The sequence below is a fragment of the Carassius auratus genome, chromosome 15 (genome assembly GCF_003368295.1).
Source record: "Carassius auratus strain Wakin chromosome 15, ASM336829v1, whole genome shotgun sequence".
In the NCBI taxonomy this organism is placed as follows: domain Eukaryota; kingdom Metazoa; phylum Chordata; class Actinopteri; order Cypriniformes; family Cyprinidae; genus Carassius; species Carassius auratus.
In genome coordinates, this window is record NC_039257.1 from 18,497,223 (window position 1) to 18,519,465 (window position 22,243).

Consider the following 22,243-nt stretch of genomic DNA (forward strand, 5'->3'; position numbering starts at 1 on the left):
CCATGTGACACCAAAACACAAACAACGCAATCAGCGTTGTTTACATTCAGCATGTATGTGATTGCGTTCTGGTGTACTTTCCAAAATGGCGGAAGACGGTAACTGACGGTAACGGAAGAAGGGAGAAGAATTGTTGAATAAAAAATGTTATTATTGTTTTCTTTGCGAACAAAAAGTATTCTTGTACCTTCGTAAATGATAAAAATCATTGATGTCACATTAACTATTTTACAGACTTCCTTGCTACGTTTTTGGGTCTGGGAACATTGCAGTTGCATTGCTGTCTATGCAGGGTCAGAGAGCTCTCAGATTTGATCAAAAATATCTTAATTCGTGTTCTGAAGATGAATAAAGGGTTTGGACTGACGTGAGGGTGAGTAATTAATGATACCATTTTCATTTTTGGGTGAACTAACCCTTTAACGGTGTCATCAAGAACTGCCTTTGTCCGAAAATGTGAACCTACGACACCTTAATACACTGTCTAGATAGGCAGTTCACTAGGTTTTAAAACACATTATTATTTATTACAACAGGGTATCTTTAACAGAGCACTCTGACTCCAAACTGACAAAGAATATGCAATATATGAAACTAGCCAACATTTAATCAACTTGGAAAGCCTAACGAGAACTTTAAATTTAAAATGGAGCACTCAAACCCACTTGAGAGTGCAAAACCTCAGTAAACATCATATTCAGAGTGCGCTCGTGTCTGGTGAAGGCCAAAGGTACGAGAAAGAGGAAGCCGTTTAAATGAAGCTAACAGCAAATTATAGATTTATGCCTGAGAGTGAGCACAATAATAGTTAGCGTGGCTGAGAGCAACAACGCATTTAGTATTCATGGAGGGGAAGTGGATATTTTTTCAGGTCACCATCAACTGGACACATTAGAAGGTCATAAAAGACATCAGCGGATCAGCATTCAAGGCACCCCCCTCTCATTAAAGTCCCAGCACGCTAATGGCAAAGCTACAACACCGCATTCGGCTTTCCTTTTATCTCTCCATTTTTAGATACTGCTTTTCAGAACGGCTGGAATATATTACGTCGGATCAAATCGTCATAGGCAGTCTCTCCGAATTGCTCGAATGCAATCAGTCTCCAGAGTGTATCTGAAAGATGTGCTGCAGATCTCGAGTCTGCGAGATGAGCTCCCCCAAAGCGTAAGATAGGTTGTCTCATGTTAACAAGTACATGTAATAGATATGTGCTTTAATATGAAGTAGGCCAGTAAAATGATCAAGGATGCATCGTTCCTCACTTCAAAAGGAACTAATGAGCAGTAAGCACACAGGTCATGTATCAGGGATGATTACAATTTAATTGCATTCTTTCCATCAAAAGTTTTAATAGACTTAATTTAGGAGAATCATCATGCTAAAAAATCTTTCATATTTTCTCGGTTTATTTTAGAATCTCACATTTTACATTTATTTATTTTTATGTTTTTTTCAAGCAGCAGTCAAAATAATGTGCAAAATTAGGTGCTCACCATCAAAATTTAAGTTCTGATGCCAAATATATGTTTGTCTAGACACAAATCGTAAATCCAAACAAAAGAGTGTTCACTGTTCACTTCACTTTTTACTCTAGGGATGCAAACTCATCAGGGGTGGAAAAATGTGATTCGAGTCCCCTGGGGGGGTCTGGAGGCAAATCTGAAAAATATCAGCTTTAATGTCAATTTATAGTAGATTTTATAACAAGGATGGGGGGGGGTAGTTTATTTGTTTGCACAAAAAAAAAAATGTTTACAACACATGTAATAATAATAATAATTATTCTATGTGTAGTCATATTTAATGAGTTGTTATTATTAATTGTTATTATTATTATTACTAATTATTATGTATCAAAATATGTAGATTTTAATAAAAAAATGAATCAATAAAGAAATATTAAATATTTCAAATAATTATATATACTATAGTAACACTATAGTACTGTAAAATCTGAAAATGTACAAAACTAAACAAATTAATTATAGTAATAATACTAAAATCTGGAAAAATACTCATAAATATTCTAATGAATTATTATTATTATTATTATTATTATTTAATAATAATTAATATAAATTATTTATATTATACCACATACAATAATACATATAATTGTTTTAAATATATATTTAAAATTAATATTGATTTATGGTACTTTTACCACCACACTACCACTACTACTACTAATAATAATATGGTACTTTTTGGGGAGTTTGAAAGCCTCTGGTTGCCAGTAATTGTTGTATGTAAAAGAGCAGCATGAAAACAATTTGGCATTAGTGTTCCTCAGAAAAACATAATAGCATTTAGTTTGTAATGACACGAGGGTGAGTCTTTTCATGCGCAGAATGGATTTTGTGTCTGTCTGCTTTATAACGGATATGAAAAATGCAGGCTGCTGGCCGAAGGTAAATTCTGTGGAGACATGCAGCAATCAGAAATGCATTATACTTTAATAGGCAAATTATAATGTCATCAATAACGGTTCTCTTCTGCAAATTAGGCCAGATTGCTTTCACGGCAAATGCAAGCCATCCCTGAGTCCATGCAAAACCACAACCCACAAAAACTTGAGTGCAATTCTACCAAAGTCTGAAAAAATAAAAATAAAAAAACAACTAAAATCAGAACATTTTCCCATTTAAATTGCATTCGGCAGCACTTGTTGCATAGAAATGACACATTACTGTTTTAAAATGCACTTGTTTTATAAATAAGATCCGACATGTGAAATCTTGTCCTGCTCACCTTGCCTGCTGAACTCGTCAGCTTCATGGTGCACCACGTCTTTGACCCGGCTGCCATAGGCCAGTCTGGAGTCCTGGTCAAAAGCTTTGAGGGTCTCGCTGGAGCTGTAGGACTTGGGGTTGAGCTTGCCGTCCTCGCTGTCAGCTGAGGAGCTGGTGTAGCGGCGCTCCGTGTCCCGCCTGGAGGTCAAGGAGCGGTAGGGTCTGCGTTCTTTCACTTCCATGGCAACCTTGTCTCTTTTCTCAACATCAAATGGAGGGAAAGAAGCCAGTTCAGTCCGTACGATTCTGCAAGAAGACACAGATGAGGGAAAGATGTCTTAGTTTACCATAATTATTGCTTTGTTTTTGTTTTTTATTTTATTTTACAGCTAAACCTAAGATAAAAAATTGAATGGAACCACTGTAAAAAAATTGGCATTGGTAAATTGTTTTGTTTATGTTTTTGAAACAAGTCTCTTATGCTCAACAATGCTGCATTTATTTATTTTAAATAATGGTTTTTAATATATTTTTAAATATAATGTATTCCTGTGATATAGAGATGAATTTCAACATTATTCCTCCAGTCTTCAGCGTCACATGATTTTTCAGAAATCATTCTGAGATTCTGATTCGCTGCTCAAGAAACATTTATAATTAATAAACGTTTTTACGGTCACTTTTGATCCATTTAATGCAACCATGCTGAATGAAGGTATAATAATAATAATTATTATCCTACTAACCCCAAATTTGAATGATACAGTATTTAGAATTTATATAATTCATTTATTAAAATAATATAAAAAATAATTGCAACATAAAAATACATTTAATCATTTCTCTTCACTGGATTCGACGACCCAGATATATTAGTTTTTTTTAAGACAAGACAGTATAGAAAAAAAAACTTGGAATACAGTGCACAGATGCTCTTTTTATTCATTGTGTATTTTCTGTGGCTAAACAGTGAGAAACACCAACTATTTGTGTTGTATGGAAAAGAGCAGCATAGACATTCTGCAAAATATCTCCTTTTGCATTCTATGGAGCCAAGAAATTCACGTGGGAATGAAATCATGTGAAGGTGAGTAAACTGTCATTTTCTTGTTGCGTTATTCTTTTAACACACAATGAAAATTAATCTACATCATCGTCTGCCTCATTAATATCCCAGCCTCTTCCTAAAATCCTCATTACAAAGCAAACCGCATTGTGTGAAACATTCACGCTTGTACGCAATATTGCATGCATCTCTGTAACTGACTATGACACTTTGTAGCACAGTGTAAAAACAAAATGGCCGTGTGGAGAGAAATATATTGGTGTAGGCGCACCGTGCCACTGCAGGATCACGCGACCTGACGTCAATTTATAGGTCCCCTGATTTTGCACAGACAGGATATCACCCAGAACTGGAGCAGCGGATGGGGTCTTAAACATGCCGATGTGGATTTATGAAGTTGATTAGAGGTTGGGTCATTGTTTCCTCTCAGGCTCACTTAAGATAGTGAGGTTCCCCTGCTTGATTCATTTCATTTCCTGGACTTGTTTCTGACAATACAAGGTTTACTATCTGTAATAGATTAAACCGCAGGCCGTGCGGTCTTTAGGCATTTTAGAGCAGCATTTCATTCATCCACTGCATCTGCTGATGGAGTGTGCAATGTTGTGTTAAAATAGAACAGACCGTAAAATAATCTTTCAGAAATTGTCACATTTCATGGCCCACATTTCACCTCAAAATGAATAAGAATATATACAGTATACTTTGAACAAAGAAAATGCAGCCTATTTTGTGTACTGTGACATTATTGTTGTGACTATAGACAAGTTATAAAAATAAAAATAAAAACTCATTTTGAAATATGAAGGAAAAATTAAATTGTAAAATACACTGAACTCTAAGTACTTATCATGATAATTTGTTTTATTTGTTGGATTAAATTTACAGTATGAGTACAGATCATGTTGTGATGATGAATTGAATCCAATACTTACATTTTATATATATATAAAAAAAAAATCTGAGAATGACTTTTTCTTTTCACAATTTACAGTAATGACATTGAGACTATACATAAAATACATAATAGTAGTGACAATCATTTAACAAATTAAAAACAAACAAAATTAAACATAATTTAATTTAAATTTAAAGGCAAAATTTAATTCTTAAGTAGAAATGTAAGTACTCAATGTAGCTTGATGTACTGGATTTAATATAAAATATTATTAATACAGGTATAGATAATGCCAAAAAGATTAAATGGATTAAATATTTAATAAAATTACTAGGATTTTCATTGGTGTAATGTAAAAAAAAAAATAAGTACAGCAGAGTAATGTACATGTTACAGGGGAAATGAAAACAATAAAAAAAATCTGTAAACAAATAAAAAAAAAAAAGTGTGTGTATATACTGTATATATATACTGTATATATATATATATATATATATATATATATATATATATATATATATATATATATATACATATAGTCACGCAGGCTATGTTGAGGTTTTTTTTTTTTTACATTTTGAGGTTAAATATGATCAAGGATATTGCTTTGTGTGGTTGACCCGAGTCTCAGTCCCTGTCTAAGCTGGTAAAAAAATAAAAATAAACAGATTCACAAGTCAACCAACGCATCACAAATAGAAGGCTTAATCATAATGGAATTTGGTTCTAGATCCTCTTAGAGTAAAAAACAAAACAAAACACCAACAGTACGAGTGGGACAATATGGCAGACTCACTCTCAGCATTTCCCAGCAGATAAGCTCTTTAAGACCACTGTAATATAAATGTGTGGCACTTCCGCAATAATCCACATAAACTATATCTAACCCCCCTTAAACAGCCTCTTTATTGCCAAGCACATTGTGGAGTCGGGTCACCTTTTGTATGGACTGGCAGCTGAAAAGATGGCTGTGATTAATGACTCGGAGACCTCTGCTCCAGGACCTCCGCTGTGGACAAAAACTGCTTTTCTCCTAAAGACCCACAAGAGCACTTCCACTGCCGGGCCGGAATCTCCAAACCAATTGCTTTTAGGTTCCTAATTTTTTCGCATTTAGAAAGAGTCTTCTAGCTTATGCTAATTCATATAGAGACAAAAGAGCCTTTATGGCAGCACTCGAGGGGCTTTTGTTAAAGTGCATTGTCTTAATTTCCAAAAGCCTTGGTTCAATGAAATCGGCACGTAGTGTGGAGATTCTGCGTAATATGCCGTGCTCCTGAACATCCGAGGTCTCGCGTGTACAAGGGTGTACCTTCGGGGCCATGGGAAAGCTTTCTGTCTTTTCAGTGAAGCAACAGCCGTCACTTATGCTTTGACAGCTTATGTCTAGTGCAAATATATATCTGTGAAAGGGAAGATGCGTTTGACTGACATCTCTCTGTGAAGAACTTCAAGAGCAAACTATTTTTGCTCTCTGTGTGTTTTTCTATGATAGTGTGTTAAGCTGTATGAATAATCTGGAAGAAAAAAAAAAGAATAAAAGTCATCGACTCCTATCTAATCCCTAAAGCCCTGTGGTGGGCAAAAAAAAGAAGAAAAAAAAAAACAGGTTATGACTAAAAAAGTTGACAAAAAGCCCATTTTCAGTCCTTGGATTTGCTGAACTGCTGCTCAGAATGTTAAAAGCACTATTTATAGAGATGAATCAGAGAACTGCACATTACTTTTTTTGTTGCATTTATGTTTATCTACTGTGCACAGGTCTGTATAAAAAAAAATAAAAAATACCCCATAATCACCCCTTTATGTATTCATGTTTTTGCTGGACATAAAGACTACATTCATTTAGTCACAATTATACAATGTACTTATTTATTTTTTATTTTTAATAAAAACTATTATTTTTATTTGAAAATGTAATTTATTGCTGAAGAATCATTTATTTGATGAATAAAACACACAAAAGCATCTATTTAAAATATGAATGTTTTGTAATATATATTTTATAATTTGAATAATGTTTTTACTGTCACTTCTGGTCAATTTAATGTGTCCTTTCTGAAATAAAGTATTAATCTTACTGACGGTAGTGTATTATAAATGTATGTGTTTTGATCAGATGGACACTGAAAGTGTGGCAGAACAATAGCAAATCAAAACATATTTGATGTTTAATATGCAGTTATGTGGAGCAGTGGGCGGGGCTACAAAATAATCAATCAATATTCCACCTTATTAGCCTGTGGCCCAGTTCTCTGAACTCAATCATCGATCAATATTCTTTTTTTCTTTTTTGAAATGTATGTACATTGTTAAAACTGCCAGTCTTATACAGTATATTGATCTTGGCAGCTTTATTTTGTAAGCAGCAATTGAACAAATAATTTGCTATTCTGAAGTATTCAGGAGTTAAATTAAATGTTATTGAATTGTTTTTTATGGAAAATGCTCTCTGTTGTTCAGGTTTGGCTTTGTTTCCTTTGATTTCCCTTCATTTTAAACACAGCTGCAGCAAAGCACTCTAGGGAAAGTAGCAAATAGCATATCCACAAAACAATCTGCTGCTCAGGTATCAGTTTCCTTATACATTCAATGCTATCGATTAGTCTGTATTCCACAAATATTCTTGCACAACCCGTTCCCTGGTTTGGAGCCAAAAAAGTTTAAAAAGTAAAAAAAAAAAAAAAAAATATATATATATATATATATATATATATATATATATATATATATATATATATATATATATATATATATATATATATATATATATATATATATATATATATATATATATATATATATATATAGTATGGGTTGTTTCTGATAAGGGAATTAGGTGGCATTTTGACACTTCAACATATGGATCAGAAAAACAATGTATATTTGAACATCTGCTATGGAAAAAAGTAGAGTCTTGGTTAAATGTCATTAAAGTCAACATGAAATTGCATTCAAAATTACTTTTTCTGCTGTAATAGTTTAAAGCATATATATATATATATATATATATATATATATATATATATATATATATATATATATATATATATATATATATTGCTGTGTGAAACTAGATTTTATCATTTGTTAATTGACATTGACTTAGAATTGGATACACTGACTTGGACTTGGAAGAAAGAATAGTTTTAGTGTATAATTTCCAAACTGTAGATTTGACGTGATGCAAAAGTATTTAATCAGATGGAAGATTTAATAGTTGGAGGGTAACTAAAATGCTAGATGTAATCAGCCATAAAATATAATTGACAATTTTATACAGAAGTGTTTATAAAAGTCATTTCCATCATAAAAAAAAACTATATATATATTTTTTGAGAATTGAGATGTGGTAGAAATGACAGTTTTCTGGAAATTTTTATAGCTTTCAAAGAATATGGTATTATCCTAAACGGGTTTATGGTTTATTAGTAAAAAGGAAATTAATTATATGGTGTATCATTTACTTCTCTCTAAAAAAAAAAAAAAAAAACTAACCAGTATAGCAGTTTAACATGAAAGAGCCCAAAACTCTTCAGGGAGCAGTCAGGGCGGTTCGAGGTCCCAGGCCTGCTGGGGTATTATTCGAGCCCCATGTCCCAGACGGGTGGCTTATGAAGCCCTCCTACTATGGCTGAGATGAAAGCGTTCCATCTATATGCAAATGGATTCGGTCTATTCTTGCTACAATTAGTGTGTGTGACAGTGTGAAAGCGAAGCTACTGAGTTCTGAATGCCAGCGTGGCCATCTATCTGTTGAACTGTTAGTGCCTTGATACTCGTCCAACAAAGCAAATTGTCTCAACCAATGTTATGGGTTTGGGGCGGGACTATCTGTTTGTACAACCGATGGCCGACAGACGCAATGTTTGGGGAAACCATTTTCTGAAGTTAGTGGCACAAAACCACATACTTCACCTCAAATGATCTTCAGAAATGTCAAGTTGGAAGAAAAACAAGAGCGAGGATGTTCATATTAAAACTTACCTTGGAAATGCATGTATTGGCATTTCACAAACTATAAAGAGAATAAATCAAGCCCTAAACTGACATTGCACAGATATCCTCCATGCTAGTGCAAGTTAACAAGCTTGTTTACAACCCCGCGTTCAGTTTTTGAGGTCCTCCTACTCAACATCACTTACAGGCGAACAATAGCAGTGTTGGAGCCAGCGAGTAGGTTCACAATTGTGTCCCTGCAGGTTTTAAAGTGTGCTCAAAGCTGCAGGCGAGCACCCCTCACTCTTTTTGCGAAGCTTCATTCACATGCCTGTCCTGTGCTTAAAAGCCTGCTGGGTCAACAAAAAGGTTTGCTTTCAATGGGTAAGAGTGAGAAGTTTATTGTCGCGGGGGCTGTTATTGATGTGTTCATGCGTGTGCGTAAGAGACCGTCTCCTTCTGGGATCAAAAAGGGAACCCCGCTAGCATTTAGAACAGAGTGCGTAAAAGCTTCAAGGTAAAGCAAAGTTCCATTTGCAAATCGCTGGGACGCGAAGGTTTCAGGGCGACGGGACACTAAGTTTGCTTCGGTAAATAACCAGCTTTCTGAAATGGGTTCGGGAGTGCATTTATTCGCTTTTCGTGCAAACGCATCTCCCTGACCTTGACCATGAGCTACAAAAATGTCTGAATGTCGCTGAATCAAAGCGATCAGCAAAAATGCTGCCTCTCCATTAATAACACAACAGTGAAAGACTCTAAATCATTTTCATGAGGTGACAAAGCCATAAAAACACCAGTGGAAGGGGATGTCAGTGGAATCGGAGATAATTGGCAATGTATGGGGTTACGTATAATGTGTGTGTGTGTGTGTGTGTGTGTGTTAACACAACCTGAGAGATGCTTGAACATCACAGAATATCACGGATCACGTCTATGACCGTAGGAAATACATCATCCCGACTGGATCCTTGAAGAGCCAATGAGCCAAGAAGTGAATTAGGGGCAAAATAAATAAGGGCTATGAGAGTGTGAGCGGATGAAATCAGCTTTAGGTCTGGAAAAACAAAACTACATTTTACATTTTTTTAAGGACACGCAAAGGGTTCTGTTCAGAAACCCACCGTGAATAAAGTGTTGGGTGGTTGCCAGTATTCCTTTGGCATTTCAGCATGTTAATATGGTTGCTAGGGTGTTCTGGATGGTTTCTAGGTGGCCAGAGTATGTTGACTAGGAGTGCGACTTTAATACAATTGAATGATTTATTTTATTTTAAAGTCACAGTGAAATGGAAGTAGCGACAAATCTTTTCAATCACTTTTCAATTTTACCAAAACATGGCTGCCTTTAAATCTGTTTATTTTATTAATATTTGAAAATGTAGTTAAATGTAACAATAAATAATTAATTAATGAATCAACTGCATCAAAGCAACATCTGGACAAGGATTTCTTGAATCATCCACAATAAAATCATAGCAGGCATTTCCAAAATAAAAATTATTTAAATTTAATGCCGACTTTTTCTACATTTAAAATATATTTTTTATGCAATTGTATGCAATGAGGATATCAATTTTATGTATTATATATATATATATATATATATATATATATATATATATATATATATATATATATATATTACTCAGTACTTAAGTGTATAATTATACTGTAACAAGGGGTAGTGTAACTAAACTGTTTATCTACTTTGTTTAAAATGATAGTTAATAAAAAAAAAAAAAATATATATATATATATATATATATATATATATATATATATTTTTTTTTTTATTAACTATCATTTTAAACAAAGTAGATAAACAGTTTAGTTACACTACCCCTTGTTACAGTATAATTATACACTTAAGTACTGAGTAATATATATATATATATATATATATATATATATATATATATTAGGGGTGTAACGGTTCACAAAATTCACGGTTCGGTTCGATACGATTCACTGGTGTCTCGGTTCGGTTCGGTACGGTTCGGTACGTTTTAGATACAGCAAAAAGAAAAAATTGGCAGATACATTTCCTTGATTTAAAAAAAAATATATTTATTAAAACTAACAAAGTATGTTTTTTTTACATTGAACAATGATGGAGCTATTCTTTACCCATCTTCTATGGTGTTTTCTTAGTAGCATACTGTATAAAACAAAAACAGCTCCTTATAAAAAAAAATTTAAAATGTTATATTATTGTTGTAGTAGTTATGAACAAATACAAAGATGTAACTTTTTATATGGAACTCTATAACTCTTTATATTGAGTGTGTTTTTACTCAATTGGTTCTCTATAGGGCTTTTGTTTTTTGGCACAAAGCAGGAATTACGGTCTGGCTGAAATTAGCTCGTGAAGGAATATTGGGGCTCAATTACATTAAGCATATTCTTAAAACCTGCGTTTTCCACTACAGAGCGCGCTCGCTCACTCAGTACGCGCGGCGCTGGACCCTGGGCTCAGCGTTGCCCTTCAGATACAACGCGATTTGGGCTGCACTATGCCAAGAGCAAAGTAGGTGGAGTTTTCAAAACTGCCCGTGCATACGTTCTATTTATAACAGTTGTTCTATCTAATAACGTGCAGGCCTGTTAATTGTATCGTACTGCTCAGGAAATTCCGATACAGTACAGTACTAGTCCATTTTGATTTCCGTGCTTGCTCGGATGCCCCGATCGATTGGTAAAGTGCACCCAAACACCAGACCTGTTGGTTATTGGAGGATCTTATATTTCTGGTCTGTTAAACGCATTGGCCATTTTGCAACGAGCCTTCAGCGCGTACTGAGTGAGCGAGCGCCTGACTGAGTAGCCTATATAACATATGGTGTTTTTTTTTCTTCGGGGGTGTCAGGGGCGTTGCCTGTTACGTCGTTTGGGTTATTGAGCTACCTTGTTGAACGCATATCATTATATTTCACAATTTTTTATTTATTTTGCAAATATAATTAATTAGTCCAACGAACCGTTCGGTACATAATGCGTACCGCGTACCGAACCGAAAGCCTCGTACCGAACGGTTCAATACGAATACGCGTATCGTTACACCCCTAATATATATATATATATATATATATATATATATATATATATATATATATATATATATATATATATATATATATATATATATATATATATATATGCCGTATATATATATATATATATATATATATATATATATATATATATATATATAAAACCCTAACTATATGGTTATAGGGGTATAAATGAGGCTTGGTTTAGGGTTACTGCATGCAATTATGGGTTGCACTTTATTTTACAGTACGTGTACTAACATGTACTTATAGTGTGCTTACAGTGTATTTATCTAAGAAAGTTTAGGTAATACAAGGTAAATACATGGGGTAGGGTTAGGTTTAGGGGTAGGTTCAGGGTTAGTACCTAGTTATTACATAGTTATTGTAATTAATATAATAAGTACATAGTATGTACATGGGAAACAGCACTGTAAAATAAAGTGCTACCCAATTATGCATACCTTTTCTGTTATTACCATGGTAAGTACATGTAATGTGTAACAAGGAAACGGCAAAATACAGTACAGTTTTGCCACCAGTTTTAAATGTCTATTTGGATTTTATTTTCGCATGTAAGTGGCGTTTCAAGTAGTCCATACAAAAGAATCCTATTGCGGTCTATAGATAAGCCTCGGCTCTTCCTTCAGAGTAAACCTATGGGATTTTAGCCTGTTTTATTGTCTGCCAGGTGAATATCCTTCATGTCTGCAGCATAAGAAAAGAAGATGAAGGTATGAGCAGTCATACACAAGTGATGCCTGTCTGAGCATGCACCACAACTGAAGCAGAGAAAATGAATGGCATTGTTGCAGTGGTTGCAGGGACAGGTGGGTGTTCTGTGCCACTCCGGCTCATTAGCGAGCGATTACCGCTCATTACGCCCCTATGGCCAGACTTGGCTTGATTTATAACCCCGGAAGGGTTGAGAGAAATCTTAATACTCGCTTAAGCAATAATCAACTGCTTAAAATCCCTCAGCACTAAGCCCAGAATCCCTAAACTCCAAACGTGTTGATTTAACACAGCCGGAGCCATGAGAAGGGAACGTGGCCGTTGTACTGCAGCCCAGCTCCACTATTCTCCGAAAAATCACTAAAGCAGACAAGCTCACTCGCATTCGCTTTCTGTCACGTCCTTCTCATGTTCACTCACGGCAGATCTTGTACAGGATGACGAAAGAAGTGTTTTACTCTAAAGGAAAACAGCATAAGTGCAGAATTTTTTTTTTTTTTTTTTTTTTGCTTCACACTAGCGTGGTTTAAAAATACTTCACTGCTTCCTTGAGGTGGAAATGATTTGGCAGTGATGGGACCATCAAATGCCTTTGTGTCTTCCTGCATGGCAAGCTGTGTTGTCTTGTGCGCTCTTATTATTATTTTTCTGCTGTGTGGCATCATGTTTTTTTCAGTACATCGCTGGCAGCTGGAGAGCTGAGTGGTTGTGTGTGTGACAGGAAGTAGATGATGAGGAGGACCTGCCGTTACACATAACGCAAGCGACCATGACAAAACCAAAGAGATGAAGTGAACCATTCTTGCATGCATAAAATAAAATGGCCTCTTTAATAGCGAGCAATATTTTAATTTGTTAAGTATTTAGTAATTTTAGTAATTGTTAAGTTAAGTAATTGTTAAGTATATTGAAATATATTATATTAGCTGATAATATAATATTTTATTATTTGTGTCTCTCCAACAAATGTATTTTTAAATTCCAAAATAGCCTTTTTTGCTGTTTTATCAATTCACAGTAAAGCATTCTCAGTGATTACTATTTTTAAGCTCAGAAATACTGCACATTTTTAAGGCCATCAAGACCATCAAGGGAGTCTGGCATACAACACAAAAATAGCAAATAAATAAAATCCTGCCGAATATCTTTTATTTAGATTATCATTAATTACACTGACCTCGTTAAGAAAAATAAAAAAATACAAATAAAAATTTCTGACATCAAAATATCTGTCTGTTTTCTGAAAGAAAGCTGATTGGAATTAATCACTGGAAAGAGGGTCATACTTTAGCTTTCTGTGAACTATCTTTGCTGAGTAATTCTTTGTAGTCAGTGATGCCGAAACCCAGATCTGTCAAGCAGTCAGCTAAATACGGTCTGCTCGCCAGGCTCAGCGTTAAATGCATATAAAATCAACTTAGTTTGAATGCTAATGTTTGTGATTGGTTCAATTTGCATGGATTATCCAACATTTTTCTTAAAATAAATGACTGGTCTTATTGTGAATAATTCAGCACTGAACTGCATTTCAAAGTACTAGAAAATGAATATCATAGTAATCTCTCATCAAAATGTAAAACCTTGCTTTGCCTCTAAAACTAATTCCCATTTCTGATGACATCATCAAGGCCTCGATCAGCGCCCATCTAGCCATAGGCCCTACATTCATTTCAATGGATGAAGTCAAGTTTCTTCTTGTGATGTATTTTTGAGTGCAACGGACTACTGAACATTGTGTAAATAAAATAGATTGTGAATCCGGTTCTTTTACTGTCAGTATAACAATATGTGCTGTATATAAATAAGCAAGGCTGAATTCCCCAGCCAGCATTCTGAATGACACATGATTGCACTGAAATCTGAACCATGTGAGCAAACATCCTCCCCCACGACACTCGTCGGGATTCGGTCTGATTTAAGGTGGGGATAAAACATCAAATCTCTACGCAGCTTACCCCGACCGCTGGGCGACAGTTTCCAACCCTGCCAGCCAGAAAGCTCTTTATGGAGATCTTTTCAAGCACCACATGTACCCACACACACATTTACACACAGTTTACAGTTGGAACAGAACACTACTTCGAAATAGCCAGGGGTTTTATACATGTTATATTTTTTTGAGGGGGCACTCACTACCAAAAAAATTACCAATATTAAAACTATAAATAATTATGATATACTGTTATGTATAATATCATAAATGATACAGTTTTATTAATATTAGTAATAGTAGTGTTGGTAATAGATATAGATATTTGTTATTATTTTCATTAAACATGCATAAAATACATGCAGTAATGACATGAATATTATTAGTAGTTACTAGTATTATTGTCAGACTTTGGGACACGTTTAGCCACCGTAGTTCTTCCTGGGTTTCCTTTGATAGACCAACGCTTCTTTTGCGTCATCGAAGGGTAACGCCCCTTTTTGGGGTAAAACATACGGATTCCTGATACAGAACTCGCTACAGGGACCTTTTGTTTTTCTTTGTTCGTATTTGTGTACAGGCCTGTCAGACACAATTTCAAACAGATATTGTTTAGTCCTAGCCTGTGAATATTTCAAACGTAAAATCAGTTAACAGCCAAGGTAGCGTGGCTAATGAAAGCTAACGTTAATCACGTAGCTGCTAGCAGCTTCGTATTTCTAACTACAACAAAACTGTCAATAGCTTAAATCAAGTGAAATATGATCCAAGTAAACCACTGACTCCTCTTGATATAGCCTCATCGTCTAGTTTATCATACTGTGAGTGTGTTAATGACAAAAAAATAGGCTACTTGGTGATTCTATGAGATAATGGTAGCGTTAGATGTCCATATTTGGCCACTGCGAGGGGTTATTAATCCAGTTTTCGACCATTTCAAAGGGACACCTCTGTAAACACCGTATCAAGTAGCTTCTTTAAATACCTCTCACGGTCCTCGGTCGGCAAAGAGAGTGTGTATGTTTTTGCAATTTTTGCAAAAGCATCAAGAAATTAGAGCGAGTTCTGTATCAGGGGAATCCGTTTGTTTTCCCCCAAAAAGGGGCGTTACCCTTTGATGACGCAAAAGTAGCGTTGGTCTATGGTCTTTTTTCGTTTGATAACTTTATGATTCCATGCACCCGTGTTCCCCTGATTGCCCTGTGTTTATAAGCCCCAGTCTGTTCAGTTTGGGTTTGTCGGGTCCACTTGCTGGATGTCGTGTGTTTCCCATGTTCCCATTGTGGATTTACCCCTGTGATTCAAGTATCAAAGATAGTTAAACGTTTCTCCGCATCTCCATTGTTCCTCCCACAGCGAATCATGACAATTATTAGTGGTAGTAGTAAATATTCTTATGCTTATTTACTTACAATATTAACTGCATAATAACAATTATTAGTATTATTATTACTACTACTACTAATGCTGCTTCTACTACTACTACTACTACTACTACTACTACTACTACTACTACTACTACTACTATCATTACTACTGCTATTATTTCTACTAATACTACTTGTTTTGCAGAAGTTTTGGGGTAATAGCGGGAGGTATTTCCATGAGAATACAAGTGTGTTTGGGACATTCAATGAAAACAGCACAGAGCCAGTTTTCTGCTCTCTTTCATCACAATGATAAAATAAGGGCCGGGAGCTCTGCCCCAAATTTTCTCAACTGCATCTGCCCTGAAATCAGACAGGCAAACAGACGCCTCACAGTGACAGTTTGATATACTACCCAGCATCAGGTTTCCCCAAGTAATGAAAAGGCAAGCTGAAAATTGAGTCTGTACACCTGTATTTTCATGTCTGCTCTGCCAACGATCCCCAACACAAAGAGAATTTTTTTTTTTTTTTTACTGCATTCAGGAATCTCCAAAGATTTTCCAAGGATGTGTTATGTGTGACAGTGCTGTCTAGTATCTTGTTGTTAATTTGAGCCATAGTTTGAATGTAGACACAAATTTGAATGCGGTCAACTGATATGTTTTTGTGTTACCAATATCGCATGGCATATAAGTTTTGGTTAGTAAGCATATAGTTGGTAAGAATTTTGGTTTTTGTACGTTTTTGAAAGAAGTCCCAACAAGCTTGCATTTATTAGAACACAATACAGTAAAACAGTTACAAAGTGAAATGTTACAATTTTAAATCTCTTGAAAAGTAAAGGGCTTCCAAGTATATGTAAAAAATGTCCTTGGATAGATAAATGCAAATCTTAAGCTCACAACGGCCAACTCATGAACGTTTGCTGAGCTTGATAAAATAAGAGCCTTCTCTATGAAACCATTACTGCAGCAGCTCAGATGGAACATCAGAAATGAAATCGGAGAAACAGTATTCTTAGGCCTCTGTACACTCATCTTCCTCAAGGGTGCTGTCTGAGTCATTTCCCCCACTTCCATCTAACCACAGATACCTTCGTCTTCAAATGCAACTCAGTTTTAGGTGAGCAATATCCATCAACACCAATATGAATGAAAAATATTGGTAGTGTTATAGTGTACGGCTTACATAAATGACTTCTGTGGATTAGGAAAGTAAAAATGTAACTACTTTGGTTTAAAAAATGAAAGTCAGTGGGGTTACAAAACTAAATCCAAAAAAAAGAAAAGTTTTATACATCATGTGAGAATGTTATTTTTGCAGACCAACATTTTAAGCCATTTCATTCAAAATAAACTCTATAAAAATGAATGTATATGACAGGACAGTGACTAAATTTAAAGGCCATTTTTCACTGACTGGGAGCATGACGTTTGCTGTCTTTGTAAAAATGCTCAGCAAGATAATTGTCTTGGAATTGAATTATTGGATATAATAAGGATGCCAAAAGACTGAAAGCACATATGCTGCTTTCATCCTTTCATGCTGGGCATCTGCTTCTGCTGTAACTAAAATAAGATTTCAAAAAGCCAAACAATAACAACATATGACAAAGTATGACGTTCCACATGTCTGAAAATCGAATGAGTCCACAGTAAAGCTTTTCAATGCAATGGGCTAATGACTTTTCAATGGCCCAGCTATGACATCACAATCTAAACCAAACAGATTATGGTATTAAGTGCGGCCCAGGATGACTGGCAGTCGAGCATGATCTCGATTTAATAACAACTATCATTACCATCATAAAGAGCATGGTTGTTCAACCACTCAGGCAAAAACAAGACAGAGATTGTCTTGTCTGTCTCTTTCTTTAGGGCTTCATTACGGACCCATGACAGTGAGACGTCCTTTCAACCGCCAGGTCAGTGCACTGTATCTTTTATATATTAATCTAATTCCACCGACAAATTAGGATTGATCACTGCAGCTCTGGGCCACAGTCATCATCCAGGATCTAATCAGAGCGTAGAGGTTTGGAGAGGGGCGCTGGCTGGGGTTGCAATGCTCCATAAATATAAAACATATGAAAAGCGGAGAGCGGCGGTAACACCGAGAGGGAAATCCGATTAGCCCCCCCTCTCTCTCTCCACAGGTGTGCTTTCAGTCCGCCGCTTAACAGCCTGGCAGCAGCCTGCAAGCACGCCACGCTAACACTTTCCCCATCTATTGTTCGCCTCCAGAAGGGGCTACGGGCTCCGTATGCGGCCTGACGGATGTGAGCGAGAGGTCTCGCTTAGAGGGCTTATGGGAGAATAGGACAGAAGGATTTACTGGGAGCAGGCTCTTTCTTTTGGTCAAAAATTATTCTGAATTAACACAACACAATCTCATTTTCCCAGCCGGTAGGTTGTGACCCAAAGATGGCCCTAAAAACAGTAAAATGCAGTGAAACAAGTGACCTGCGAAACAAAAATTTGGGATTGGTATGTTGGTATGAACTTTTAACCTACAGTAAATAAAACAACTTACATAGCCAGGAGGGTCACTCACGCAACAAAGTACGTTTTTATGCACCCTTGTGTCTCGATACATTGGAAATGTATATACATAAATACACATATATATATATATATATATATTAAAGGTGCAATTTGTAAGATATTTCAGCAAAATATCCAAAAACCACTAGGCTAGTGTAATATATTTTGTCCAGCTGATTACTAACAATATCTCTAATGTTTTCAGCTACTTGTAAATCATGAGAATATTCTAAACAGTGACACGGGGCAGTGCAGTCAAGTGTCAATGACGTTAGTTCCCCTTTGTTACCACCTTTACTGACGTAGAAACCACATGACAACAGTTTCGTGGACAAATGCCGAAGTAACTTCGCGACAAACTTCAACTCGAAAGAGATGCCGATCTGTTTTGATTTGTATCTTTACAGAAAACGTAGGCTATTATATAACGATCAACAAGATTAGTATTATGGGGCATATATGCCAAACGCGGGGCATCACATCTCTAGACCCGCGCAAGGACGCATCTGATCCGTCGTTTGATTGCGTCTTTGCATTGACTTTGTATCACAAATCGTTGAACTCACGTTAAATGCATGATTTATCTTTCCGTCTGATTGATGTCCGTCAGCGGTTGGATAGAAGACAACACATCCCATCATTCCACGCTCCTTGTTAGCGTCATCAAACCATGCGATTGTTATTGTTTTGATAGTGTGCCCTCTCGTGGCAGGTCCGACAACCTGTACCTTTAAAGAAGTCCATTATTCTTACTAAGGCTGTTTTTTTTGTTTTGTTTTTTTAAACAGAAACATAGTAAAAATATAAATACTGTGTAGTATTACAACTTTAACTGTTTTGTATTTTGATTTTTTTTTTTCATTAATTAATGTAATTTATTTATGTGATGCAAAGCATTCCTCCAGTTTTCAGGGTCACATGATGCTTCATAAATTTGTAATATGCTAATTTACTGCTCAATAAATGTTTATTATTATTATTATTATTATTATTATTATTATTATTATTATTTATTAGCAATATTGTTTTTTTTTGTTTGTTTTTTTTGTGAACAGAAAGTTTAAAAAAGCTTTTATGTGTAATATAATTCTTTTGTAAAATCATGAATGTCTTTCTTGAAACTTTTGTACAATTGATAGCATACATGCTAAAAAAAATCTGTTATCTCTTTCTCATCTTCAAGTTCTTCCAAGGCAGAATTACTTTACAGGAAAAAAAACAGTAACGGACAATATCTTATTTTGTGTATAATTTAGTTATTCCATTTTGAAATAACACAAGAGTTAGTAAAAGACAGATATTTTTTTTATTATTATTTAAATTTAAAATGAACTACCACTTTAAGAGAAAAAACACACTGAACAAAAACACTGGCTGCTGTGGTCATCTGTTTAGCGTTTCGCAAAGGTTCAGGGTGTGCTGAGTTGACCGTTTTATTGTTATCGTGCTTGCATGTGAAAGTTAATGAGCCGAAAAATGATTGAAAATAAAATGATTGGAGGACTCCTAAAGGAACGAGTGAAGTGAGATGGAGAGGGTGTTAATGATAAACACACACTCATTTATCTGCAGCGTTGTATAGCTGAAGTCCAACGCTAATTAATCAGTGCTGATCTGTGTCAGATTCTAGCTATGGGAAGCTGTTGCTGTAACCTTCAATCCACAAAACACATTTCCAATAAAGTCTCTTGCAGTATTACCATTAAGGGAGATCAAGTATAATGCACATCAGATCTCTGTGACCTGAAAGAGGCCTGCAAAACTGAGGCAGGTGGGAATTCACTGCTGTCTTTGAGATTCTAAGTGGTAATGAAAATCCCACTCACTCCTCGACAGCTGTTAGCGATAGTGACCACGTTCAAAATGCCATCAAACCTGCTAAATGCATCGCCCAGAGATCTCGAAAACCTGCCACCAGCTCATACGCCTATGTGATAAGTTGGCAACAGAGCCCAAAGCTCTTTGGATACCCTAGAGCCTGCAAGAAAGCCATGTGGCCACCGGTCGCTTGATAGAACTGACAATGATCATCTTAACAAGAATCACATTTTCCTTACAATCCAACAACTAGGAAAAAAATTAAATCCAGTCTTGTGGCTATTATGGCCTATTTTCACCTCAGAAAATTGTTTTGTATATATGATACATACTGTATATAAAGTACAATAACATTTATGAGACAGAGTTACGATCACAGGAAATAAAATTGTAATTCTCAGAAATAAAGTAACAGGTGAAAATTGTGAGAATTAATCAACTTTGCTGCAGGTAATGACACAAAAAAGTGGAAAAGTGGCATAAAAAGTTGCAACTACAAGAAAAGAAGTTGTCGCAATTATGGGTTATTTGCAATTTGATACTTAAAAAGTCAAAATTAAAAGAAATAAGGTTAGAATTTTGAGCCATAGGGATTTAATTATTAGAACCTAGTGCGGTCAAATGATTAATTGCATCCAAAATAAGGTTTTTTATTTTTTCATAATATGTGTGTGTACTGTGTTTATTAGTATATTGTACGTACGTACGTACGTATATATATATATGTGTGTGTGTGTGTGTGTGTGTGTGTATATACTGTATATATTTCATATAAATTATATCATAAATACATATATTTCAAATATAAATGTAACATATTTTTCTTAAATACATACATACAAAACCTTTTATTTTGAATGCCATAAATCACGATTAATCGTTCGAAACAACACTATGAGAAACATTGACGAAGTTGCAATTCCAAGATATTAGGATATATATTGTCACAATTACTAAAAAAAAAAGTCACGATTGTGAAAATTGTGTAAGACATGTAAGACAAAGTCACAATCATGACCAAAACAACTACAATTACAATTACAGGAAATAGACGTGCAAATCACAAACTATAAAAAAACGTAATCACAAGAAACATTCACAATTATGAGAAATTAAGCCACATTTATGAGGAAGTCAAAATAGTTGCAGTTTTAAGATATTAAGTAATAACTATAGAACTATAGTGACAACAACAAGAAATAAAGTTGCAATTACAAGAAATGAAGCGTTATATACCATTACAAGAAAAACAGTCATGATTACATTAACTTTTTTTTTACTGACAAGTACAGTAAAATGTACATGTGGACACTGGTAAAAAAAAAAAAAAAAAACAACCTTTAAATAACAGTTTACCAATGCTACTGGTAGACTTGAACTTGGTCTTAGAGATGTCATATTACACATTTACTATTTATTTACTGCACACTTTTACTGAAAAAAAAAACACCTCTTTAAAAAAAATTACAAAAAAAAATTATATGCCGCCGGCTATCTAAGGATCACAGAGCTTTCTGATTAACTTCGCCCACTTCAGTTCTTCATCTTTACATTGCATGGTGGGGATCAAGTCTAACATGACGACATCTGAGAGGATTGTGTAAATCAGTATAACACAGAAAGACTCTCTTGGGATGATTCACTACTAAACATAGCATACTGTAACTAAAGCCCCTGCTTATAATCACATAGCAGAAGTTAGGAGCAAATAAAAAACAAGCTGTCTATCACTTTACGAAAACAGAGTAAAAAGAGAGACCTCCAACACCCATTTTTCCTCCCCCCAGAGCAATTTGAGATCTACATAGTTGTAAAATTAATTTGGCCAAAGCACATTAATCAATTCCAGCAGAACTGTGCCGACTCAGTCCATAAATGAGTATGCAAGGTGCAAATGCAGAGGCACACAGTAAAGCATAACTCACTCATGGCACACCAAGTTATTAAGTAGAGGGGGGGGGCCCTGCTCTAACTCCTAAGGGTGTCCTTTCTCTACACCCCCCGAAACCCGACTGATTACTACAGAGCAGAAGAAGCCAGTTATGAGCCTGAATCCCATGGCTGTACTTTGCATTAATTAGCCCGTTCACTATAGCCCTTGAAGACCCTCTAGCCCCTTCACGCTCTTTAGACACATTTACTGTTTTAAAAAATTGC

At 35.3% G+C, this 22,243-nt stretch overlaps 1 protein-coding gene across 7 annotated transcripts in view; it reads right to left on the bottom strand.

Annotated features, from left to right (window-relative positions):
• tenm4 (teneurin transmembrane protein 4) overlaps window positions 1-22,243 on the bottom strand; it is a 206,451-nt gene that overhangs the window by 153,269 nt on the left and 30,939 nt on the right. For all 7 annotated transcript variants that reach the window (XM_026282777.1, XM_026282779.1, XM_026282782.1 and 4 more), the window contains exon 2: window positions 2,755-3,041. In XM_026282777.1, coding sequence (XP_026138562.1) covers window positions 2,755-2,977 — 223 coding nt within the window. In that variant the 5' untranslated portion in view covers window positions 2,978-3,041. The remainder of the gene's footprint in view (window positions 1-2,754; window positions 3,042-22,243) is intronic.